The following is a 17,594-nucleotide window of genomic DNA, read 5'->3' as shown; positions in this document are numbered from 1 at the left end:
CCCAGCCCATAGCAATGCAGGAATCACCTGGTGCCATTCACCAAACACCCCAAGCCCTTTCCTTCCTCTGAGCTTGTCTCTTGCTCTTCCTGTCCCCGCTCCCAAATCCTGGTTCACAAAGTAAACTCCTATGTATCCTGCAAAGCCCAATTCAGATACACTCTCTGGCTGAGAGCCACCCTCAGGCAGAATTAACTATCTCTTATTAATTATTCTAGACTGTGTCCCACAGTACTTTAGACACACCTTTATTACTGGACTAATGACACCGTATTATACTCATCTATCAGTTTCTTTCCCTAACTAGACTTTGAATCCATCCCTGGCAAGAGGAAAGCTATCCACCTCTCTATTCTTGGCCTCATGCTGCACCCAGCAGGCAGCAGGTTCCAGATGTGTTTGAATTAACTCCCCGACCAAGCACCCTCTTGTGCCTGCAGCAAGCGTGGGGGCCACAGAGTCTGTGCCTCAGGCCAGTGATCAGGCCACACGCGGCTGCAGTTCACTGGGAAGTGACGAGGGACCAGGCTGGGTCTCTTATCGCCCATTTTAATGAGCACATTCCTCCCTGGTTTCAAATTCTCATTACCCTCTAACGTTCATTCACAACGGCAGTTTCCACGTGCAGCAGCTTTTCCACAAATCCTCACTTGCTCCTCATGCAACCCTAAGCAGCATCCTGCTCCAACGGCTGAGGCTGAGGGGCTTTAAAGAGACTCATATCAAGACGGTGTAAAAGAGCTGAGGGCTGGATGCAGGGCTTGCTGTTAGCTCAGGTTGCCCTCAGGCCCCAGGCAACTGCCCAGAGTGGTGGAGGCAGGTCCTATGCAGGTGTCTGGACCAGAGCGATTATGAAAGCATGCGTCAAGCCCAACATTGCGGCCTGCCGCGTGGCTGCTGGACTCAGGCGTGTGTGCCTGCCTGGTCGTGAAGTCTAGCAGGGAAGTCCCCTGACACAGACAACAGGCCTTGCTGGAAGGCTCCCTCACCCCCAGCCCCACCTCCCAGCAAGTCCCAGTGTTCTAATCTTGGCTCCCATCTCCAGAGCTCACCAGGAAACATGACACACCTTGGGCCCGGTGTGGGAAAATCTCTAACTGCAGCTACGGCAACTAGACTCCTGGCTTGTAGAATACTTAGGACCTGGCCTCACAGGTTGACACACCAGCAGCTCAGGCACCTGGATTTGCCCCATTCACATGATTTCTAATTTAAAACTCCTGATTCTAGTCCCTCACTTCCTCGTCCTGTTCGCTGGCCAGTCAGGCCCTCAAGGGACTGGGAGGACATTTAGGGGGCAACGCTGAGGCGCCAAGAGATGCTGAAGTCCCGATTTCTGCCAAGAGACAGCTTTAGCACTCTGATTTTCATCCGCTGCACAAAATGTCAGTCAGTCAGACCTTGACCGCATGTGTCGGAGCCAGAAAAGTGAATTTTCAGGATTTGGACTGATAAAGTCACCTGTCAGGAAAGCATCAGGACCAAAGAGAAAAGCCCCGAGTTTGAGAGAATTCCTGAGATGGAAGCTGACCTTAAAAGCAACTCCTTTATCCACCTCCCTGCCGTAGAAATCCAGGCAAAAGCCAAAAGTCTATCACAAAAACAGTGGGGTATTAACAACAGGGCCATCGTTAATTGACATCCGTGTGTCCTGAACCCCCCAACTGTGGCCTCATTTGGTCCTCACAGAAACCCGTACAAGTAGGAAAGACAAGTGGTATCATCCCCGTCCACAGATGAAGACACTGACGGTCAGAGAGCTTGAGTCATTTGTCCAATGCCAGAGAATCAGACAGTAGCAAGCATGGCCTGTAACCAGGTGTACCTGCTCCCAGCTCAGAACTCTTTCTATGAAACTCTGTCACCTCCTAGGAGTGGCTCAGTTCCAGGAACAGAAAAACAACTTGGTACCAGAGGCTATAGAGAGCTTTTCTGCATAAAACAAGTATCCTTGGCACAGTGCAACCTCAGGGGAGGGAAGGAAGGATACATGAGGATTTGTACAGTCCCAGGATTCATTCCCCAGGCAGCTTACCATACTAACTTTCTCCTGGAGGGCTTCTTCACTAAAAGTAACTCACGCTGGTGTTGCAAGCAACAGAAAAGTCTAAAACATCCCGCCACCAAATGCAGTCCTTCACGTTACACTGTCTGCGTTTTGGAGTCATCTACTCCTCTGGCCCCCGGTCCCCTACTTATCCCAAATTTCTCCGTAAGATAAATAGCCTTTCTAATGTCTGTAATCAACTAATTTGTGCATTCCTGAAGGATGGGGGTGGTCTCACTCACAGCTCAGCCCTGACAACAGGTGCTAAGTGTGGATCGATCAGATGCTGCTCTGACCTTCCAGCGTTGCTGAGGTTTTGTCTTACAGAACTCCCTTGTTGATGCAGCTGGGATACCCCAGAAAGAAGACAGAGAACAGTGCAAGTACAGGACAAACAGAGAGGCAGTGGCAGGGGCCCGCGATGGCCCCCACCTCAGGACAAACTCGAGGTCTTAAATATCAGGGTCATGATAAACATTCCTGTTTGATTCCAACCGAGGAAGGAACACTCGGGGATGATCTGCATGTTCTACTCCTGCTGAGCGGCCCCAGCACAGGGAGCACCATCTGCAGCGGCCCGGCCATGCGTTCGCTGAGTCCAGGGCCCCTCCCTGGCATATCTGAGCCCCCCTGCGTCCCTCAGGCCCTGGAGAACACAGCCTGCAGCAGGGAGGGAGCTGGGGCTGGGCCGGAGCCCAGCTCTGTGATCTGTGATCTGGGGATCTTGGGCTTGTCTGGACTTCAGCTTTGCATCTGTCAAATGAGAGCATTGAACCAAAGAATCTCTGAAGATGCCTTTTAGCTCACACATTCTCTGCTCTTACCTACTGAACCGGACAATAGGTGAGATCAGGAACATTGTGAAGGAACGCCATTAGATTCAGAATAAGATGCATGTTTTCATCTCCCACTTTCATCATAGAAATCGTTCCCTCCTACTCTCAAACCACCAAACACTCTCCACTGCTCTCAGAGCTGCAGGGCTTTTGGGTGGAGTCTCCGTGGCCAGGGCTGCATCGTGGGGGAAGGAAAGAGCTTGGACCTAGTGGCATTTCTGCCTTTCCATCTTAACGTGCATCTTGATCCGCTTCTGAGGGTCTAACCCTTAGGGTTTCTCAACTGGTTTTTCAGCTCCTCAATCCCAAGGGCCTGGGCTGTCAGATGGAGGGCCGAGCAGGTTCTATCAGCTGCTCAGCGAGCCCGGGAAAGCTGCGCATGGCATCCCCAGCTACCGGCCCTCGGCCCTCGGTTCCCACCTGGACCCTGTCCTGCCCGCCTCGCCTGCCCTCAGTCACTGCCCGGGGAGTGGCCCACAGGCTCTGAGAATGGCTGAGTGGTGACTGTGGCTTGGAGCTCGCCCCAAGTGGTGACGGCCTTGGCAGGCCCCTCTGCTGAGAGGCACAGGGAGGTGTCTCTGGACAGGCTGGCCTTGCGTAATCCCCAAAACCACCAAACGGGCAATTCTTAGTACTGATGGGCGGCAGGAGGTGACCAGAGCCAGGTCAATTGGAGTCTTTGAAAAACATTCATGTTATATAACTACTCTCAGAAAAATAAGGAACAAATACCGAATCACTGGAACCAGGCAGCAGGGGAGGGCCAGCGGCCAAATCCGGGAAGGCCTGAACGCCACTCTCAGAGAAGTTCCAGAGTCCCTTTCCACAGAGGACACCAGAGTTTCTTGCTGCAGCCTGAGGGACTTCCCGACGTAAAAAGAAAAATCCAACTGTTTTTCACTCCTACGGCCACCCTTCCTCCCCAGCTCCCCGACCTGGTGGTCCTGGTTCCCACAGCTGGCTGGGGGCCTCCCTCCCTGCCCGCCAAGGCCGAGGACCCTGGCCTGGCAGCCTGAGCCCCACTAGCTTTGAGGAAGTCCCTGGCTCCACCGTATTCCCAGTTCCTCGTCTAGCCCAAGGTCCCCTGGGGCTTCCCTAGCTCCCTATCAGCACCAGACATGAAACTCCTTTTGCTCAAAACCAAGTAGCAGCAGAATCCCTGGCTTGGGGTACCCCGGAGGCCTCAACCCTCCCGCAGCTCTGCAGTCATGCCTTCTGTGGAGCACGTCCTTTAGTCTCCAGTCTACAGACGAGCCTCCACTGTCCCGTCTGTAAAATGAGCCGTCATGCCTTCTTATTACAGGCTAGTGGGAAACCAGAACGAGGATGCCAGCAAAGGCCCCTATGCCACTGGGGATGGTGAGGGATGCTGGCTGAGGGCACACTGGGGCCTGATGGCAAAGGCCGGGGGAAGGGACAAGGGCGTCATCACCAGGGCAGCCAGGACCCTCCTGCAGCTCCCGTGGAAGCTAGGGCAGTTGCTCGTAGTCAACCAAGGCTTAAGATAGGGCTGCAGAGGCTTCTGCAAAGACACTGGCTTCCCCGCTTATAGTCAGAAAGCGTCTTTATCCCTTTTCCAAGCTGAAAGGCAAGATGATTCATCACTTGTGTTCTAAAGAGGAGCAGCGTGGCTGCTCCCAGAGGCTCCGGCTCTCTCCCTGTGCAAAAAGCAGCCGAGCCTTTCTTTGCCCCCTACCCTCTCAGGCAGCCTTTGCTTGACCAGAGCTCCAGGGAAGCTTGGAGGGACCCCACGGGCCTCCTCACGTTGTGGCTAAGGACGCTGTGCGGGGCGAACAGTGCCTCTTCGGAGCACCTGGGGGTGGCTGTCCCGCCCATCCTGACCCCAGGGGCTGTGCTGTGGGATTCCCGAGAGCCTCCTCCTCGTTCAGGGCCCAGAGCGGCCTCTTACAGGGAGCTGCTCCCAGGCCGGGTGAGTCCAGCCTGTGGTAACCACACATGCTTATCTTTCCCCAGCCTGTCTGACATCCCCCAGGAGGAGGGAGTTGGGGGCAGGGAAACCTCCTTGAGGGGCAGGTTGGGTGGGGGCTACGGATCTGGGTCAGCTCACAGTTCAGGAGGAAGGGCACGCAGGTGTGGGGGCGCGCTGGCATGGCGCGCACAGCTGTCTCCTCCAGGACCAGCAGCAGGTGGCCTCCCAGCTCCCTTCGGAGGGTGTGGCCTGGGCTGCAGGTTGCCGCCTCCATCCGGAGCAGCTGTGGTCTTCACAGGTGGCACCCCAGGTCGCAGCCAGGGGACAGGGAAGGGGATGTGATGGGGCAGGGAGCGCTGAGCTCCAGCGACCACATCCCATCGTGGAGTCGGTAATGATTCATTTTATGTGTCAGGCTGGCCAGGCCATAGCACCCGCTGATTCAGTCAAACACCAACCAGGTGGTTGCCATGGGAGTATCTGCTGATGGATTTAATATCTACAATCAGTGATTTAAGTGAAACAGATCACGCTCAGTGATGTGGGTGGGCCGCCCCCAGTCCCCAGCAGGCCCGAGGGGGAAACAGAGGGTTCCGGAAGGAGAAATTCTGCTTCGTGACTGCAGCATCGACTGCCTGGGCTTCCAGCCCATCTGCCCAGTGGATTCGGGACCTTCCGGTTCCAACCAATGCAGAAGCCAATCCCTTCTAACAAATCTCTTATAAACATATTGCATGATAATATGTACATATTAACCATGTTATATACATTATATATAATTGATATATTATGTGATTATATCTCCTTAATAGACATTTCTCAATATATGTGTATGCATATTATTCTTAATATATACAGGCAGCTTAATATATGTTCTTTTCTCAATATATGTAAATTAAGACAAATAGATCTATATGCTTAGACCTCTCCTCTTGGTTCTCTTTCTCTGGAAACCCTGCCTCACACAGAGCCCTGGGCCTCATCACCCAGCTGATGGGGACAGACACAGGAGTGTCCCGGGTAAAAGCAGGCCGCTGTCTGGAAGCGCTCAGCCTTCCCTGCGCAGGTGGATGGGGTCCACTCCGTCATCAGGTGGGATCTCTGGACACACTGTGGAGCCTTCACTTTGCCCAGGGCCCAGTGAGACACCCAAAGGCCCCAGCTGGATGAAGGGACAAATGTGTGAAGGGCCGTCATCCCGGCAGTGCTTGGAGAACAGCAGGAAGCGGCCAGACGCCCTACTCTGGCTGTCAGGGCAGAACGTCCACAGGACGTGAAGGGCAGCCACAGGTTCAGAAAAGCACTGCTATCGCCTTCCAGCCTCATCTCTGAGCCTTGGCAGGAGAGCGGGACCATCCTCTAGCCTCGCATGCTGGGTCACAGTCATGCAAGTGTCTGTCACAGCATCTTGTCACCAAGGGTCTGTCTCCTGCCATACCCTGTCGGGTCTTGGCCAGGACTTCGTCTCATTCACCCCAACTTGCCGGCTCCTCCCAGAGCTGGATTCCACGAGTCTGTCCTTCCCCTTTGCAGAGCTGACACTGGGGCAGGGGTCATAAGCTGAAGCAGGAGTGACTGAGGACAGCCCGGGAGAGAGGGCAGAAACAGCAAGACCTCGGGATACGGGAATGACGTCCTCGTGCGCTACCTCCAGCCCTGTAAGGAGGGACAGCGCTTCCTTTCTAGAGCCGTCTTCAGCTCCCAGGTTATGATTCTACCAAGACAGGTGTGAAAAGGCCAGGGGGTTCTGGGGACGCTTTATTTTCTCACGAATAAAATGCCAGACCACCAGCCAATCCCGGCGCTGTGCCCTCGGTGAGCACTAATGACTCGAGGGAAAGCCCCCGAGGCCCCACACCGGCCAGGCCAGCTGCAGCACCAGCCCAGACTTGAGAGGAAAAACCAGCCTCGAGGTGAGAAGGGGAGGCGGCCCTGGCCTGGTCTCTGCCACTCAGGCCCCAGTGGCCCTGGGTCAGGTCCGCCGCTTCCCCACCTGCCAGCTCCCTGCCACCCACCCCCACCCCAGCGCTGCCTGATGCTCCCCGCCGGGTATACATCCAGTGGTTTTGGTTATCGCTTGAAGACAAACTGCAGGAGGAACACCATGAACTCCAATACAATTGGACACCCAGGGGACATTTTTGTAAGGTCACAGAGTTACTGGCTGGCTCGGAGACATGCCTGCCTCTACATAGGAGGACCTTGTGCAAGAGAGGAACCACCGAACGAGGACTCAGAGGCCTCATTTCTGCTCCCAAACAGCTACCCAAGTGCGGCTTTGGGGTCTGGCCCGGAGCTGGGGCCTGCAATGGTTTTCAACTCAGTGCTTTCGGAATCTCAACTGTCCCTATTTACAGGGCCATACAGCAAAAGATTCTTCCTTTACGCTTTCTACAGGTGTCCAAGGGTTCCTTCCACTCCGCCTTGTTTCACCCACCCGCTCTGTTCCAGACACATTATAGATCAAAAGGTCCAGGGAGTTCAGAGGAAGCAGGAAATACCACGGGCTTGAAAAGAAAGCCAGGCCTCCCATGCCGAGCTTGGTGAATAGAGGAGCTTTCACGTGCTCACCCTTGCTTCCATCCCAGGGTGAGACAGCTACTCCCAGGGCATTTGGGCAGAGCTCTTCAGACTGACAGTGGATTATGAAATCTGTTTAGTGCATTGCCCAACCACCAAAAACTGAGAGAGAATAAAGAATGCATCTCATTGTTGCATGAAGCCTGTGTCTCAATGATTCACACACACATAGAATAAAATGTACTTCTGTTTGTTTGTTTGTTTTTGCCTCAAGACAGAGTCTGGCTCTGTTGCCCAGGCTGGAGTGCAGTGGTGCGATCTCGGCTCACTGCAACTTCCATCTCCCAGGTTCAAGTGATTCTCCTGCCTCAGCCTCCCAAGCAGCTGGGACTACAGGTGCCCACCACACCCAGCTAATTTTTGTATTTTTAGTAGAGATGGCGTTTCACCTTGTTGGCCAGGCTGGTCTCGAACTCCTGACCTCGTGATCCACCACCTCAGCCTCCCAAAGTGCTGGGATTACCGGCATGAGCCATCATGCCTTGCCTGTTTATTTTCTGTTTTGGTTTTTTGGTTTTTTTGAGATGGAGTCTCGCTCTGCCAGACAGCCTGGAGTGCAGTAGCACAGTCTTGGCTTACTCCAGCCTCCACCTCCCGGGTTCAAGCAATTCTCATTACTTGGATTACAGGTGTGTGCCACCACGCCCCGCTACTTCTTCTATTTTTAGTAGAGATGGAGTCTTCCCATGTTGGCCAGACTGATCTTAAACTCCGCGGGCTCAAGGGACCTGCCTACCTTGGCCTCCCGAAGTGTTGGGATTACAGGTATGAGCCACTGTACCCGGCCTGAATAAAATGTACTTCCTATTGTGTGGTGGGTGAAAAAGTCTGAACTCTGCATTAGATGAGCTTTGAAATCGTGCAGGTAGATTTCAGGGAACAAAGAGGAGCTGACCAGTCCCCAAGGTGTCAACCAGAAGTGCGGGGCAATGAGTACCATCTGTTTTCCTCTCCGGCTGAAGCCCTCTGACCCCACTCCATACTTTGTACCCAGAAATACACATGGAGTTAAGAACACAGAACCTCACATCTCTTTACTACCTCAAGGATGCAGTAATTCCCTCTCTCCTCACCGCTCACCCCCCCATCTGCTCCTCCCCTGGCCGTCTGACCTGCAGGGCAGCTTGGCCACGTCCCCAGGTCACCTGCAGACCCAGAACAGCAGTTACACCCTTGGGGACAACCCCCCCCACCCCCTGCTGAGCGGTTCCCGTCAGCTTTTGTTCCCAACCAGCCTACTTTGGACACCCTCGTCTCCAGCGCCTAAACCCAGAGACCCGGGAAGTCACAGGGTGTTAGGATGGGAATGGTCTCAGACACTATCCAAGGCCCTTGTGTCTCAGTGGGGTAACAGATGTCCAGAGATTCACGCAAGTTGCTCAAAGCCACAAGGTAGAGCCGCAACCCAGCCAGAACCAAATCCTGGTCTTGCAATTTCTGAGCAAGGTCTCTTTCGATCACATATGCTCTTCTAGCTGCTTCTGACTTTCTAGCTTGTGTCTCCACTACATTAGCCAATAACGGCAACTCTTACAGGACTGTGACGGGCTGGCTGTCCCTTGCACAGGCCTGGCTATAGCAGGCACACAGCAAATGTCATCATTCTACAAGGCCATGCTCCATGCTCTGACCTGGGTTCTGTGGACACCTTTGCATCTCGTCTCCAGCAACAGGACGAAGCCTGTGCTCTAAATCCCTTTCCGGTAGCATTCATTGTGCACAAATCTGTTACTTCCCCAGAGCCCTTCAGCCTGAGATCCCGGCATGCAGGTGGAAGCTGCTCCAGGACCTTCCCAGGAGCCACAGAACCTGTCCCGTCCTCCAGACTGATGGGTGAGGACACTCTGCACCACGAGGCTCCCGGTGCCACTGGCAGCATCTAGCCAGCAGCAAATGTGTGGAGACCAGCCAGGCCAGGAGAAGGTGTCTGCCACTCCCCCTTCCAGGCCAGACCTCTAGGGCCACGCTTGCCAGGTAGGACGGGAAGGCGCCTGGAAGGTAGGCCGCGCCACAGAACATCACACTGGCCAGAATCCCTCAGGAAAAGGCTCACCACACTCAACACAGCCATGTTGCTAGCTCTTTTAAAAATTTACTTTTTGGTCTTTTTATAAGTTTAACTCTTATTTAGAAAGTGACACAGAGCCGCTGCCCTCTCTGTGAGGCAGGCCTGGATGTAGATTTCTGCCTAACCAGCTGCATCATTTCAAAGGCACCTCCCATCTCTGGTGGTCAGTTTCCTCAACGGAAACAGAAGGTGTCTAGACCCGACCCCTCCAGCTCCTCCAAGCCCTTCCTAACCAAATTCTGTTCCAGCCCATCCCTCCTCCCAGCACAACTACACTCCTCCTTCTCACACCCAGGTGGGCCCCAGGGCCGCGCTGGTCACTGCCACCCACCTGTGTTCAGGCCCCAGGGCATGAGTGGTTCCAGGACAGCCGCAGGAAAATGCTGAAGGAAGTGATGGCAGTCAGGCTTGGACGGGGGAGGGAGGCATGGGCGGGTGGCACACAGGGGATTTCTAGGGTGCTGGAACCGCTCTGCATGACAGTGTCAAAGTGGACACACGACATCACACATTTGTCAAAACCACAGAATGTACAACACCAAGAGTGAGCCCTAATGTCGGCTGTGGACTTCTGTTGACGGTCAGGTATCCACAGAGATGCAGTGGTAACAGACGTGCCACACTCAGGCAAGGCGATAGCAGCAGGGGAACCAGGAGGGGCTGCAGGACCGGGGAGGGGCAGATGGACACCCTCTGTACTGCCTGCTCCAGTGTTCTGTAAACATGCAACTGCTCAAAAGTCAAATCTACTATATAGTTTCAAAAAGCAATAGTAGCAAATGGCCAGAGATGACCTCAATTCCATCTGCCAACCAACTGCCCATCACACCAGACCTGGACCACCCACCCTGCTCCTCGGAGATGCTGGAGGTCATCAGTTCACCAGAGAACAGGAGGGGAGAGGTCAATCCTTCCTGTGTCCATGGCTCCAGTTCCTTCCAGAACACAGAGGAGCAGGTGCACGCCATGCTCCCAGGCCCAGGGTCAGGAGGTGGATGGGATCCGTCTGAGGCTCAGCACTCGGACCAAGAAGATAAATGAGACCAGAGACACTTGGAGATGAAACATCTTGCTGGGGCTTGGCAGCAAGGAAGTGGGGGGAAGGGTCTGGGAACCCAGGTCCCCATCTCTCATGCCCAGGCCCTCAGCCCCCCAGGCTGGGGCAATGAGGACCAAGTGCAGAGGGCTCCAGACAGAGCCCAGGGACCAGCTGCAGGCACTGGGCAGCCTGAGAATGTCTGGGGCTGGGGGACCCCTCACAGGGCTCACTGGGCAGCTGGTTCATCGGGGAGACCATGTGGTGCAGAACAGCTTGAGTTTCTTGGTTGGGGACTCAAGGCTGAAAATCATGGCACCAATGAACCTAAACACGGGACTCTGCTGGGTTTTCTGAGTTTTAGTGTTTTGCTGCTAACAATCTCATTCTGTTCAAGAGGCGCTTGTTATGTAAGGAGAAGAGGGGAAGAAAACCGCTGAGATGTGAGGCCAAAGTCACCAGGGGAGAAGAGACTTCCAGACCAGCCGCTGTTCTGGCGGGGAGTCAGGTACAAAAAAACACAGGGGGCTGTTGGCGGCTTTGTTTTTTCAAAACAGAAAAAGCAGCAAGCCTGCCTCTCACGTCCTAGGAATGGGGTGAAAAGTCGTTGTCTCTGAGGACAGAGTTTGGACCCCTACTGGGCAGGGCCTGGTCACTGAGGTGTCCCTGACTCATGTCCTCATGTGCAGGATGGAGTCCCCGTGCAGCCCGGCCACTCTGCCGGGCTGGTGGCTGCTGAGAGCAGGGAAGAAGCCCCGCCCTGAGTGTGGCCTCAGAGTGTGTCATCTATACCCTCTCAGAAGGCTTTGGGATCTTTCTTTCTCATGGAGAAAGCTCAGAAGATTCTGGGTCAAGTCCTGGGGGACATTCGTAGAGCCAGAGGACCTTTGGGTAGTTTGTCCCTGGCATTGCCAGCGCTTCTGGTTTCACTCTTGGTTCTTGCCGGTGGATCCTGGAAGCCCCTGGATCATGAACCTCCGCCCTTTGCACTTATGAGGCCCAGGGACACCCCTCCACCCCCTGCTTGTGCAACATGAGGCTGCCACGTCCCAGGTCTTCATGCCCAAACTGAGTGGACTCTGACCTTCCAGGATGGCCGAGGGTGCCAACGTTTCCCAAAGATCTGTTTTCAAAGGAATCTGGGAGACAGCCTTTGGAGAGGTCCATGAAGAAGACAGGGAACTCCACAGGTGGAGGGAAAACTGGAGCTTCATGGGGGGTACTCCCCGCGGCCCACCTGGCCCCCATTTAGTCTGCGCTGCCCCATTTTCATGGCTTAAAGGGTAGAACCAAAATATCACAGTAGGCGAGTTACTGTGCCCAGCTATCTATGTGCCCAGCTTAGAGAAAAGAATGAACATTGAACAGGGACCTGCTGGCGGAAACCTCCTGTGGCTGCTTCCTGCCTGCAGAAGAAGGTGCCAAACTCCCTGCCTGGCATTCAGCGCACCCCAGGACCCGGCCTGGTCTCACCCTCTCCTTTCTCCCACACTGTTCTTCTGCACCAGCCCCCTGACCTGCATGCTGTCCCGGGGTACTCTCTACTCCGCCAGCGTCCCTCAAACTGGGGGCTCGGGACTCCCGCAAGGTTAAGGTTTCATAGACAAGCAAACTTTTTTTTTTTTTTTTTAAGACAGGGTCTTGCTCTGTTGCTCAGGCTGGAGTGCAATGGCATAATCTCAGCTCACTGCAGCCTTCACCTCCTGGGTTCAAGTGATTCTCCTGCCTCAGCCTCCAGAGTAGCTGGAATTACAAAGGTGCACCAGCATGCCTGGCTAATTTTTAGTAGAGATGGGGTTTCACCACGTTGGTCAGGCTGGTCTCGAACTCAAGGGATCTGCCTGTCTCGGCCTCTCAAAGTGCCAGGATTATGAACGCGAGCCACCGTGCCTGGCTAAGATAAGTGATTTTAAAGGTGGCCAGGCACAGCTGGGGAGCCGGAAATCCTAGACACTGATGATTTGTGATTAAAAACACTTTAGGAATTTAAGGCAGTATTTATCATACTGGAGTTCAAGCACAGACATCAGTAAGTTTTCTCCCTGCAAATGGGGCCTTGTCACAAAATTGGAACAGCAGCGGCTCACACCATTTCCCGCTATCTCCAGTGCTCTGACCTTTTTCTCTCACCCATTTATATCCTAGTCATTCTTCAAAAACTAGCCGATTCCCACAAATTTACACCAACATTTCTGAGCAGTCCATAATCTCTTATTCCACTGCATTTTAATGCTTAAGAATTTAAAATGACTCGGGTGTTACCCATTTGCGATTTATATATAAACTGTATCTCTGTATAGATTGTGAGGACTCTGACGGCAACGGCTATGTCATCCAACTTTTGTTTTTTGATAAGATGTAAATTCATAGGATTCAAAAGTCAAAACGTAACCATCTAGAACGGAAGAGTCCATCCCCACCTTGGCCCAGCCATGCCCGGTCCCCAGAGGAACCACTTTCAGATGTGTAGACAGCTAGGGTTGCTTTATGCAAGTGCAAATACAAAGGATATTCCCTGTCTCTCACCTGTTTTGCTCCATGCCTTGCTGCCTCTCATATCTGGGAGATCTTTCAGTATCAGCGCGGAGGGATTTGGGGGTATCCATGTCATATTCTTTTGTCTGGAATGCTGTGGTTTAAGCAGTTCCCTGTAGATGATGCAGGCTGTTTTCAATCTTTGGCCATTACAGAGAATTCACAGTGCAATAAAAACATGGTCCATACTCCCTATTTCTAGGATACATATTTCTAGGCTGCCGTTTGCAGGTCAGTGCATTTATTATTTTTGCCACGTGAAGACAGGGAAAAGAGCCCCTTATAAAACAATCAGATCCTGTGAGAACTCACTCTACTATCATGAGAACAGCAGTGAAGAAACCACCCCATGATTCAATTACCTCTGCCTAGTCTCTCCCTTGACATATGGGGATTGCAATCCAAGCTGAGATTTGGGTGGGGACACAGATATCACCACACGCCCTCCTCAGCATTGAACAGTTTGCTCTCCTGTGAAGTAGGAGAGAGTCTATTTCCCCCACTGCCTCACCAACAGATCATTTTGTCCAACTTCCGGACTTTTGCTGGATTGGTGAGAAGTGGCATCTGTGTAACCCAAATTGACATCTGTTTTCTTTGGTCTGGGTTGTTCCAGCACAGCACAGAGTAGGCACCTGAGGTAGCATCGTGTGGAACCCTGTGTCTCAAACTGCAAGTAGGACACTGGTCATGAAATCCATGCAGGACAAACAGGTTTTATGGCTGCTGCTGTTCACAGAACAAACCAGAGCTCCAGGAGTTTTCTGGCTGTGTATATCCAACCAGGTCACGCTGTGAAGTTCCTCCCCGTGACTCATTGTCAAAGTTTGAAAGCCGCTGGGGAAGCAGCTCAAGGCACGGCTGGCGCGTGGCTCATGGGGTAAGTGGCCCTCAGGACAGCCACTAGGAATGCAGTCCTCCCTGCATGCATGTGCAGAGTCCTATTCTGAGGGTGAGTCTGTTCTTCCATCCTTGAGTTTGGGCAGCTGTGCTCAACAGAAATGCAGCAGAAACCACACCACCTGACTTCCGGGTTAGGTGAGAAGGAAGCTTGCAGTTCCTCCTAGATCTCTTGTAATATCTGGCCCAGGTGAAACCAGCTGCCACGTTAAGAATCTGCGCCAAGACCACCATGTTACCAGGAAGCTTAAGCCAGCCACGTGGAGAGGCTGCATGGTTGGAGAAAGAGCTGCATCACCAGCCCAGGGGCCCGATGTGAGAGCGAAGGAGCGTCGAGGATCAGCCACCATCTGACTCTTCAAATAAGGGGAACCCCCAGTGAACACTCAGCTGAGCCAGACAACCCCTAAATCCATGAAAGATGATTGCAAATCATATTTTTAAGTTTTAGAGTAGTTTGTTATGTAGCAATAGGTGATCTTGAGACTATGTAACCCTGGGAAAGTTACTTCATTTCTGTTTTTTAATCTAAAACATGGGAATCATGGGAGTTCCTGTGGGAAAATGACTTAACATTTACAAGTATAGAAACACATAATGCATATGAGTTAACAAAGACAAGACTGTGCTGCGTGGTACTCATGTGGAAACATGAGCTATCGCTTTCAAATACTTAACTGAGCTTAGGGGCAATATGCTATGATTCCTGAACCCGGGACACCGTAGACTCTTCCTTCTCAGAGCTTTGATGAGAGCCAAGAGGCAGATTCAACCTCACCTTCAGGTTCGCCAAGACCCTTCCCCAACGTACATGCGAAAGGGAGTTTGGGTAGGCAGAATGAAGGGACAAATCAAATCCTTGGTGACAAAGTTTGGGATAGGCCAGGCACAGTGGCTCATGCCTGTCATTTCCAGCACTTTGGGAGGCCAAGGCAGGCTGATCACTTGAGGTCAGGTGGCCAACACTATTTCTACTCAAAATTCAAAAATTGCCGGGCATGGTGGTGCACGCCTGTGGTCCCAGCTACTCGGGAGGCTGAAGCGGGAGAATAGCTCAAACCCAGGAGGTGGAGATTGCAATGAGCCAATATTGCCCCCCTGCACTCCAGCCTGACGACAGAGTGGGACTCTGTCTTAACAACTACAACCACAAAACAGCTCGGGACAGAGAACAATCCCTATAAACTGAGAAAGCCTTTGGGGGTGCTCTGGAGAGAGCTCCTAAATTGCACAAGGGCTGACTTCCTCATTTATTATTGAAAGCAGAAAAAGGCAGAGGGCAGTGATGAAGGCTGCCGATTTCTGGTCTAGGGTGAGAGACAACGAAATGTAAGAATGGAGGCTCTTGCAGCGCTCGCAGGCACTCGAGGAGTGAAAGGAAATTGCACGTTTCACCCGTGACTGCATAGGCAAATGAGAACAGCATGTCTCTGCCTTCAGCTGGAATTTTATCAACTTTGGTCACGCTGATTATCTCACGCTGATCAGGAAGGCTGGTACCAGGGTGACTAAATGAAGAAATTACTAATTAACAAATACTTGGGTGGACGATCTTTCAGAACTTAGGATCAATGGGAGGAAACAGGAGTCTTGGGAGGATTTTAAAAATATACTAGAGCCGGCCGGGTACAGTGGCTCACACTGGTAATCCTAGCACTTTGAGGCTGAGGTGGGCAGATTGCCTGAGCTCAGGAGTTCGAGACCAGCCTGAGCAACATGGCGAAATCCCGTCTCTACTAAAAATGCAAAAAGTTAGCCAGGCATGGTGGTGTGTGCCTAGTGCCTATAGTCCCAGCTACTCAGGAGGCTGAAGCACAAGAATCACTTGAACCTGGGAGATGGAGTTTGCAGTGAGCTGAGATTGTGCCACTTCACCCCAGCCTGGGCAAGAGTGAGACTCTGTCTCAAAAAAAAAAAAAAAAAAAAGCCAGAGTTCCTAATATACTCATTTAAACATCACTTGTGTCCGCACTGGGTTGGGAATTGTGCTGGACATGGGCTATGCAAAGGTAAGACATGGACCCACCCTCAGGCCTTAAAGTGGAGGTGGGGAAGGGACAGAGGGACCTTCTGGAGCGGTGGAAATGTTCTAGATCACACAGTGATGGTCACATGACAGTGCACATTTACAACAACCCACCTAATTATATACTGTCAATCAACGGGTTTTATTATATGTAAATCATACCTCAGTAAAGCTGATCAACAAGTGACCAGTCAATCCCCACCAGACCCGTGGGGTGGAAGAAGAAACGCAAGCAGCCTGCAGAGCACGGGAAAGTGCCTACATCAGGAGTCCTGGAACATGCCATGTGCTGTTCTGTGCTGTGGGAGTGGAATTTTCAGGAAGCAGCTGTGTTGTGGGTGATAGTCATACTTCATTCTCTAAAATTCTCCAGTTTCAAATGGCCTGTTGATGCCAAAGCACCATGGCACATATACCTGTCAGATAGGGCACGGGGTGCCTTCTTCCCGACCTATGATCGGAAACGGCCGGTGCTGTACCTCCCAAACCCAGCTTAGATGCATGGTTGCCACGGAGGGAGGAAGAATGATCTGTCAGCCACCAAAAGCCCAGGTCCTCCAACAGGGAAGTCCCAGCAGGGTGTGGTGTCCCAAACCTACACAAGTGTTTCCACTGCCTGTCCCTGCACTCCCTGCCCCCACACTTGGGCCAAGACAGCATTTCAAAGGAAGCCAGGAGACAGGACTCATCCATCCGAACCCTTCTCTGAATTGGTGGGTGACTGGACTAGCTACTCTCAGAAGAAGACCCAATAGGGGAGAGATGAGAGACATCTTGGTGCGGTGGAGACGATGGCCAAACAGAAAAAGCGCTTGGAGAAGAAACGTCGGGAAGCCTGTGTGGGGGGTGGCCTGGGGCTGGGGAGGCGCTGAAGCCATGGTTCCCTAACCCCCTCCACAAACTACACCCTTCACTCTGGCCAAGCAAGTACAGGGACCAACCCGAAGCAAGAAGACGGTGGATATTTAAATGTAAAGAGCCCGAGCCACAGCAGCCTGGGGTCCCCACCCTCCCCCAGTGTCCTCACTCACTGCACTCCAGACTTTCTCAAAGTGGTGGCAACTGAGTGCAGCGCCAGGGACCCGGTGACGCTCAGGTTGATTTCATTGTCAAGTGCGTCTGGCAGGACTCTAGTCTGTTGACAGTATTCCAGAGAAGGCATAGCTGGCTGAACCACAATGCCCTGGCATTTGGAAATCATTGAAAAAAAAAATATATATATATATATATATATATATATATATATATTTTTTTTTTTTTGCAATAGCCCAAGGATTTACTTATCTCTCTTCATGAGTGAAAATGATTTGAGGGGAAACTGCTTGGCTCAATGACCAGTTGGCCCTTAGGCCAGAAGGCCCATGATTTTGTTCTTTGGATAAAAGAGCAGCAGGGAAACAGGAGGCCTCTCCCCTGCAGAGCCGGTCCGAAGTGCACAGAGGAACAGCCCAGCGCTGGGTGACTCGCATTCAGCAGGTGGGCGAGACCAGGAATGCAAGCGAGTCCAGCGCAGGCTGCAGAGCGCTTGGACAAACACCAGGGGCCCTGGGCCACCCGCTGACATCTTTTTTCTCCACTCAGGAGACAGTCGGAGATGGCTCCCATGGATTAGGTTGGATTTTGAGAAGGAAGGGGA

At 52.6% G+C, this 17,594-nt stretch overlaps 1 protein-coding gene across 20 annotated transcripts in view; it reads right to left on the bottom strand.

Annotated features, from left to right (window-relative positions):
• PRKAG2 (protein kinase AMP-activated non-catalytic subunit gamma 2) overlaps positions 1-17,594 on the bottom strand; it is a 337,838-nt gene that overhangs the window by 248,963 nt on the left and 71,281 nt on the right. Inside the window, exon 1 of one of the 20 annotated variants that reach the window (XM_035254341.3) lies at positions 4,952-5,214. The exons of 18 other annotated variants lie outside the window; for them this stretch is intronic. Coding sequence is in view for 1 of the 2 variants with exons in the window: in XM_035254338.3 (XP_035110229.3) it covers positions 2,036-2,038 (3 nt within the window). In the remaining variant the exon portion in view is untranslated. Of the gene's footprint in view, positions 1-2,035; positions 2,194-4,951; positions 5,215-17,594 lie in introns of those variants that run through there. One more of the 20 variants, XM_035254338.3, reaches the window with a different exon arrangement.

The sequence above is a fragment of the Callithrix jacchus genome, chromosome 11, assembly GCF_049354715.1.
Source record: "Callithrix jacchus isolate 240 chromosome 11, calJac240_pri, whole genome shotgun sequence".
Classification (NCBI taxonomy): domain Eukaryota; kingdom Metazoa; phylum Chordata; class Mammalia; order Primates; family Cebidae; genus Callithrix; species Callithrix jacchus.
The sequence above is the reverse complement of the archived record's forward strand: the minus strand, read 5'-3'. Positions and strand labels throughout refer to the sequence as shown.